General features: G+C 41.0%; 2 protein-coding genes across 3 annotated transcripts; one reads left to right on the forward strand and one right to left on the reverse strand.

The window, feature by feature from the left end:
• Positions 1-1,431: 1,431 nt before the first annotated feature.
• LOC135665247 (uncharacterized) lies at positions 1,432-5,027 on the reverse strand. 2 transcript variants are annotated; one of them, XM_065177162.1, is made up of 7 exons: positions 4,435-5,014; positions 4,208-4,323; positions 4,005-4,123; positions 3,758-3,920; positions 3,428-3,648; positions 2,977-3,352; positions 1,432-2,884 (listed from the first exon to the last, which is right to left on the reverse strand). In XM_065177162.1, the coding sequence occupies exons 1-7, from the start codon at positions 4,744-4,746 to the stop codon at positions 1,639-1,641; spliced, it is 2,553 nt and encodes an 850-aa protein (XP_065033234.1). In that variant the 5' UTR covers positions 4,747-5,014; the 3' UTR covers positions 1,432-1,638. The 2 variants fall into 2 exon arrangements, with proteins under 2 accessions (XP_065033234.1, XP_065033233.1); XM_065177161.1 differs by having other exon boundaries at positions 2,977-3,648; positions 4,435-5,027.
• A 63-nt stretch (positions 5,028-5,090) lies between these two features.
• LOC135665249 (uncharacterized) lies at positions 5,091-7,833 on the forward strand. The gene is made up of 3 exons (XM_065177166.1): positions 5,091-5,374; positions 7,141-7,239; positions 7,376-7,833. The coding sequence occupies exons 1-3, from the start codon at positions 5,264-5,266 to the stop codon at positions 7,814-7,816; spliced, it is 651 nt and encodes a 216-aa protein (XP_065033238.1). The 5' UTR covers positions 5,091-5,263; the 3' UTR covers positions 7,817-7,833.
• The last annotated feature ends 6 nt before the right edge of the window (positions 7,834-7,839 follow it).

The raw sequence follows: 7,839 nt of genomic DNA on the forward strand, positions 1-7,839 counted from the left end.
TATTATATGAGTGATTGTTAAACTTAGGATGAGTTGAATTATTATTGATTTAATAATTAAACTAAAAATCTCTATGAAATTACACATCGTCATTGATGAAACTCTTTGGTTATTAGACATGTTTTGTATCTAGCAATAGATCCATCTAGCTTTTGCTTAGTTCGAAAAATTTATTTACACTCGATGATATTTTATATGGGATGAGATGGTGTAAGGATCTATGTAATATTATGGAGTAAGGTATTTTATTCCTTATGTATTGCTTTGCACCGGCGTAAAGATTTTTAGCTTAAATGATGGTTATGGGTTCAGTAGACTCACGTGGAGAGCTTATAGTAGCATAAAGATAAAGGATTTGTTGTAGTTTGAAGATATCTTTTTTAGAACATATTATCATGTGATGTCGAAGCTTAGTGGTATTATTGGGTTATGCGAAAGGTACGAAAATTGGTGAAAGTTAGTAACATAAAGCTTATGCACTTCGGTTCCACTTGGTTGACAAAAAGATAAGGACATTATTTGTGATGCTCATAATATTGCTTCGTAAGTATTATAGAGTGAGTTAATGGAGAGGTAGATGAAGAAGTTGCAAACGATGAGGTGCTAGTTATTGTAGTGGCTCATATTGTTGAAAAAGCAAAATTTTGGAAGAAAAATGATGGACTCAATAAATGTTATATTCAAGGGAGTACCCAATAAAAATATAATAAAAAAAATATAAAAAATTAAATACTTTGAGCTTTTAAAGATTTAGGATTGTGAAATAGTTTTTCAAATAGTGATTGGTGTTGTAGGATTGAGGATCAATAATTTTTTCATCACTTAGGAGATGATCTATTAAAGCTACATCATCTATAATAATTTTTAAATTTTATACATAAACAATAATAATATTTCTCTCTTGTGTTATTTTTATTAGAGCAGATAAAAGTGAAGTAATCGATAAAAGTAGAGGGAACGCCCGATAAGCAGAATTGTATAGCAATAAAGGATCATCAAAGAAGTTAGTTGATCTAAAGGAGGTTAATTAGATATGCAAAGTGGAGAACATCTATTATAGTCGGTAGATTGGTAGGGAGGAGTTATGCATCTTTGTCTTTGGTGCAATGTCAAAATCCAAAAAAAAGTTATAAAACAATAATAAGATAGGCGTGAAAAAGAAATAACAATCCCTGGAGAGAGTAAGGAAGACGAAATGTTTATGATAGGATGAAGAATTTATTGTGAAAAAGATAATTTAATTAATTAGGATTTTTCTCAATTATATGATCAAATCATGTATTAAAATTATACACTTAAATATTAATTCTCAAATCATAAATTAATTAAAGATTAAAATATATAAAAATATAAAATTATCGTTCTATGTTTGTTTATATCATCATCTTCTATCAAAATTGAGCTATACAGAACAATGTCAAATTGCACTAATCCACATTCATTCCGTTACAACAAGCAGTCATACATATCAGAAAGCCATCCACCCTCCACTATTAACTCACTAAACAAAAATACACAATAAAGTTCCAACACAACCAACCAATAGCGGTTTGATAGGAAATAAACTGAACGAAACAATTATAAATAGGAAAGTAAAACGAATAAACAATTCTGAGACATGGATTGGATGGCACAATCTTATATGTTCATGGCTCTCTTGATTGCTCTGCTGCAGGACTTGATGAACTTGCTGCTGTTTGTGGATACAACACTCTCGTTGCCATTGTTATCATCACCCATCACCTGAGGCTTCCTCCCTATGCAGTCCACACCCCTTCTCATTCCCAGTATCATTGAAGGTGATGATGGCAGTGACCGAAAACCCCTGCTGCTCTCAGACCTTGGATCCTTCACCTCAAAGCTCTTCCTACTTCCGGTAACCTCCTCTTTGCTGGCATTACTACTATCCTCGCCATGTCTGCTCTTGCTTGAATTGGTTTTTTGCTCAGTGATTGGGTTTCGAGCAGTACCTGCTTTTTCTTCTAATGGTTTGAGCCTTAAGAATTTGATTTGTTTATGCGGGTGAGCGGAGTTCATCTTGCAGACAGATTCATCCTGGTTATCTTCTGGAGCATCGGGCTTCTTTTGGGGTGAGCCTTCCTCAAAGCCATCCAAAAGGATTTCGAGCCATTTATCTACATTTCGTTTCCCGATTTGATTGTTGTTCCCATCATCACCATCTTCTTCTTCTTCTTCTTTGCGTGGGCTTCGAGGTTTTGGGATCTTTATCTTCAGTATAGGAGGCTTTACTTTCTCTTCTGCTGCTACGTCCCTGGGCTTGTCATTGAGCAACATGATATCATTCCCAGCTCCAGATGCCTTGTATCTTTCTTCAGCTTCTTCTTGAGAGCCTCGATGCAAGAAACTTTGCTGCTCTGATTCACTAGTCTGGCTCAAATGTCCGTCACTTGTTGCTAATTGCTTAAGCTTCTCATCGATCACACTTCTATGCTCTTCTGCTTCCTCGTTATTCTGGCTCTGAGGAACAGCAGGCTTCTCCTTTTGTGAACTGCCAGTCGTTGCACTTTCCTCTGTCTCTTCTCCTCCATCTTCACCAAGAGATAGACCTGCTTCAGAAGCCTTCTGCTCTTCCTCTAGAAACTTCCTCAGCTCCTTCGTTAGAGGAGTAGTCCTTGTCCTCCTTGTGCATAACAGTCGAATGCTTTCGTTGCGCCCTTCCTCCAAAAGGGTCTCATCCATACGTGATCTTTTTCTTAGCTCCCACACAGGCCTTATCTGTTTCTCAATCTCATCTCTTTGCTTAAATTTCCGACGGAGTTCTTTCTCTGAGGAATCACACAGTGCTCTCTGCGCCTCCAATCTTGCCATTAGAGCACTTGTTGCAGTCTGGTTCAGCCTAACCTGCTCCTTGTAGACAACGCTCCTGCACAACACCACAAAGAAGGTATCTATTATATTACGATGATATCTCCTACTGAGCAATGGAAGCTGCAGTTTGGGTCAGCTGGATCTTACTGGTGCATGGCATCCCGAATCATCTTCTCCAGTAAAGCCTTGTATGAAGACTGTGCCTCCGCGAGCCTCCGACATTTCTCGACTCTTCGTCTCCGTTTGACGAGAAGAGTTTCCAGCTCCTGAAGAGCAACCCGGTCTTCTTCGTTCTTCTGCTTCAACTCGTTCAGCTCATCTTCCAAGCGACTTATCTCAGCTTGTTTTTTCTTAGCCTCTTCTCTTTGCCTCAGTGAGTCTCTGGCCATTGCTATGGACAAATAAGGGTTGCTATCGCAAGTATCCATATCAGGGTTAGTGTTTTCCTTGGAGACAAGGGGTTTATAGCTATGTGTTGCCATGCTATGAGCATCTTCTTCTTCTCTGGTAAATTTCCTTGCAGCTGCAATGATCATAAGCTTTGAATCAGATTTGTGCAAGAAGAGGAGAGATAGGAGCAGCAAGCACGGGCACTGACCAAGCAGAGGATAGTTGTGCCTCAGATGTCTATTTGCATCAATGGGTCTCAGCACTGATGCATCAAAACTTCTTCTTGATGAGACAATGGCAGCAGGACCAAGCCCAACTTGTCGCTCCATCTCAATGAAATGCTGCGGAAAATGATGGGATTCGACAGCCTGCAGTGCGTTTAGCTCCTCGCTTCCTCCATCGCAGAACAGAAAAGAAAATGCTCTACTCCTGAGGCAGGAAGTGTCATTCATTGAGATCGCTTTGCATGTGAAATCTGAAATTTTTGGATGCTGCAATCTTTATATCAACAAATGGATACATAGAAAGTCCTACCAACCTGAAATCCGAGTTCCGAGAAGCAAAAATCGAGAGGAACTGGTTCACAGAGATGCCCAATTGGAGATCCCACCATGGGATGAGAAACTCCAGCTTGTTGTGCTTCTTCTTCCACACTTGCCATTGCAGCAGCCTTAGATTGCTAGGAACCGTTCTTCCTCCTCCTACATATTGACAGACCAATTTGCTCAAAGATTCATTCCAAGGAGGAGAACAAGGAACCAAAACTCGATTGGTTAGAGCTATACTCGAACAAGGAAACCAGTGATCGATATCCCACGCAAGTGGCGAAGCCGAATCCGCATGCAGGTATAGAACGTTGCCGTATGTGTCTACTCGAAACAATGCAGGATCAAATCCAGCATTCCTGAAATCACAACAAACGAATTAGAACACATCATATAGTTAGCTTACAGTGTTCCAGACCTTAAGAACTCCCCAGTGAACTTACCCAAGATGGTCAAGCTGCTTCCAAAGGAGATTGACGAAGCCTCTAGGATTAGCAGAAGGAATCGCCTCTGGATCAGTGACCGGGAACATCTGACTCCAGTCCCTCGCTCTCAGAGCCTGTTAAGATGATGCCCGTAGAACCCGTTTAGACTACGGAATGCACCATTGACGACGAAATGCGTGCACAAACACACAACAAAGGGGGAGGGGAGGCGAGAAGGGATTTACCTCCTGGGGCTGCAAGGTGTAAGGAAGGAACGCAAAAGGGGGTCCCTGGGCGTAGGCGCTGAGCACGCTGGGGCTCCTGCAAAGCTTCGCGTAAGCCTTCGGGTAGCCAAGGCCTTCATCGACGACCATCTCTTCCTCCGTGAACCCCATCTTGCTTGCTGTTGTTGCCGTTGTCGCCATCCCTCTCCACGGAACTCTGCGAGCAGACTGCCAATGCAGAGTCAAACGAGAAGAACGAGAGAGAAGTGGGGGGATTAGGTAGAAATGGGGAGGAGCGTCAGTGTGATGGTGAGGAGATGCGATGGATGTCATGTGACAAACGGTCGACTCCCTGCAAGGAGCCGTTGGCTCCTTTAATTTTGTCCTGCCACGTCATTAATCGGCAGAATCAACAGCGGCCCTCCCTTGCCGTTTCAAAAACTTTGAACCCGACCGGACGACCGCAATTGACTGGGCCCCATCGTATTCATTGCACCGCCGGGCTCACTATATTGTCTGGGTTGAAAAGTGGGTCCAATGAGTTCCAGGTGTCCGTCACTGAAGTAACGGCTTACTAAAATACGATCCTCTCCACTGATTAAATGGACGGCCCTGATGACATCCGAGAATAACAAGGAAGCTTCGGGCCCATAAAACCCAAAGGACGATATGTCGACAGCCCTAACCACGTCGGCCCGCAACTTCTCCGGTTTACTCCAAAAGTATCATCGTCTCTTACGCGCTCGTTGAAGGGGCGATCGGATTACCTGTGGCCGTTTTACTTCCCAGCTCAAGAAGAGAGGAGAGCGGAAGAAGGAGCAGCAGGTGACGGCTTCGGCGAGTGGTGGCGATGACGTTGGATGATGATAAATCCATCTACGTAGGGGGTCTCCCGTACGACTGCACCCAGGAGGACCTACGCCGTGCGTTCGATCTCTACGGCGCCATCGTCGACGTCAAGGTCCGTCTCCTACCTTATCTTCGCCATACCTTCTATCATCATTTCTCTCGTCTTTGGTTGATTCTGTTGGGCGTCGAACGGCACATCGTTGTTTTAGGGTTTGGAAGTACTTGCGACGGCTTGTCGTCAACTTTCTCCAAACCCCTAGATTCTCAATGGGATCAGCACCTGGAGCCATGATTCTAGGGAGGATGAGATTGGTGGCAACGGATTTGATTCTCTAGGTTCTTTGCTGCATGAACTGAGAAAGTCCGGAATGCTATTCTGGTCGTAATTTTTCATTACCTATCAGAATTCGTAGTTGCTTCAAGAAGAATCTTTTTCTTTTTCTGAATGAAAAATAATTATATTTTGCAAACAGTAGAATGTCACCCTGAAATGAGCATCTGGCGAGGACGAATTTTGGTGGCAGTGAATCTGAGTCCTAGGTTCTTAAACGGATGAAATGAGAAATCCCAGCGTGTCATTGTGATCGTGATGAGTGTTGCCTATCAAAAGTCTAAATTGCTTCAAGTAGATAGTTTGTTTACCAAACACAAAAGTATTTTGAATGAAAAACATATATATTGCAAGTGGCAGAGCATCTACTGGAGGTTATGGCCATTATAAGGGTGGCAGTTGCAGCTTTGAGTTCCAGAATCTTCGTGGATGAATTAATCCTCAATGTCAAGTTGATTGTGATAAACTTTAACTGTTAACATTCAAGAGTTACCTCAAGTGGATATAGTTTCCTCAACAGAAAAGATTTTTTTAATAATAAGAGCTATGTTGCAGCTGAAATTGATATTAAAGTGAAAGAAAGGTGTTTGTTTTACAGTAGTATGTTGATTGTCATTAACTGTTGTTTGATTTTTATGCTACTAGTTGACTAGTGAATTTTGTTCTTTAGAAGTGATGTCTTTCATTGTATGAGGCTATGGAATGACCTAATGTATGTGAAATTAATCCACTTTTTTTTGTGCATATTTTTATGTGGACATCATTGGGATAAAAAGGTGTGAAGCTTAACAAGGATATAGCATTTTGCTGATGAATGGATTTCTATTTTATTGCTGCTACGTAATGTGGGATTTGCAACATGAAGAACTTGGCTATATCTTCAACTCTTAGTTACACATGAATGTTGGTTTTTTACTTTTCGGAAGATGATTTCGACCTCTTACATTATGGAAATTCTCTCCTTTTTGTTTTTCAACTTTTGCCCCTTAATTTGTTCTTCCTATATGAACCTATATGCCTGTCCTCATAAATATTAAAGCATCCAGCTCTTTGTAATTATTTTATTCATGATGTAACTGTTTTGGTTTTCTACACTAATCTGTGTTGGCTCAGCATTCCTCATTCTGACTTTTTCTACTTAATAACACCTACCTGAAAAGTGTTTTTGGTTGTCACTGCAAAAAAAACCAGTCTTATGGAATCTTGGGCAGCCAGTTTGCTTTAGTTTCTGTTGCCTCATCTTTTTGTCTTATCTTGGGGTTATGTTTACACTCTAGAAACTGAACACATGTGAAGCCTAAGAAACATTGTGTCAGTTGAAGAAAGGTTTGTGTTTAGCTGGTCAAGTCAACTTGTTATATTCCCCATTACCTTCCTCTTGTGAATCAATATTAGTGAGAGCAATGGTCATCCATCAGACTTTTATATGTAATTTTGGCATTGCTAATACTTTTTTCCATGAAATCATTTAGGACAAAAGCTAAGCAGCAAAAAACTCTTCCATGTTGCTAAAATTCTTCATCTTGTCCAACCCTTCATCTCTGCAGATAATAAATGATCGGCAAGTTGGAGGGAAATGCTATGGGTTTGTCACATTTAGAAACCCTAGATCAGCTGTTGATGCTATTATGGACATGAATGGCAGGGTATGATTCTTGCTTCTCTTTCCATGCACATTTAATTACTTTTATTTTGTACCTTTATGTGAGTCTTATGTTGACATGAAAACATACATTGTTTTGTATTATTGGTTGCCTATGATGTTACAAATTCTTTAACCAGAAAATTGGAGGAAGAGCTGTAAGAGTTAATGAAGTTCATACAAGAGGTGGGAGGCCAAATTTTCAACGTGAAAATTTTCATCGAAATGCTGATAGAGATGATGATTGGGAGAGGGGCAGGGAAAGAGAAAGGGATCATATACAGGACAGAGACCACTATCTAGATCGGAGCAATGAGCGGTTTCGAGATCGTGATAGGCAAAGAGAAAGAGAAACAGATTTTGAGCGTGGACGTGACTTTGATCGAGCAAGAGCACATTCTTTGGATCGAGATCGAGATCGAGAAGATGATGATCATGAACGTGCATGGGAGCGTAATCGAGATCGGGAAGCGGACCGTGATATGGACTGGAACGGTGATAGAGATCTGGACAAAAATAAAGATCATGACATAGACAAAGAACTAGATAAGGAGCAACAGCCAAGACAGCGACTTGGGTAATCTCTGGGACCTTTTGACATCAA

The sequence above is a fragment of the Musa acuminata genome, unplaced genomic scaffold (assembly GCF_036884655.1).
Source record: "Musa acuminata AAA Group cultivar baxijiao unplaced genomic scaffold, Cavendish_Baxijiao_AAA HiC_scaffold_966, whole genome shotgun sequence".
Lineage (NCBI taxonomy): Eukaryota > Viridiplantae > Streptophyta > Magnoliopsida > Zingiberales > Musaceae > Musa > Musa acuminata.

Bases quoted from the DNA above. Each gene is read 5' to 3' on its own strand.
- LOC135665247 (XM_065177161.1), bottom strand. From the start codon at position 4,746: ATGACATCCATCGCATCTCCTCACCATCACACTGACGCTCCTCCCCAT. The intron at 3,921-4,004 runs GTATAGCTCTAA...GTCAATATGTAG, and splicing joins TCACTGGTTTCCTTGTTCGA to GAGGAGGAAGAACGGTTCCT. The intron at 3,649-3,757 runs GTTGGTAGGACT...TTCCTGCCTCAG, and splicing joins TCTCGGAACTCGGATTTCAG to GAGTAGAGCATTTTCTTTTC.
- LOC135665249 (XM_065177166.1), top strand. From the start codon at position 5,264: ATGACGTTGGATGATGATAAATCCATCTACGTAGGGGGTCTCCCGTAC. The intron at 5,375-7,140 runs GTCCGTCTCCTA...TCATCTCTGCAG, and splicing joins GCGCCATCGTCGACGTCAAG to ATAATAAATGATCGGCAAGT. The intron at 7,240-7,375 runs GTATGATTCTTG...TTCTTTAACCAG, and splicing joins TTATGGACATGAATGGCAGG to AAAATTGGAGGAAGAGCTGT.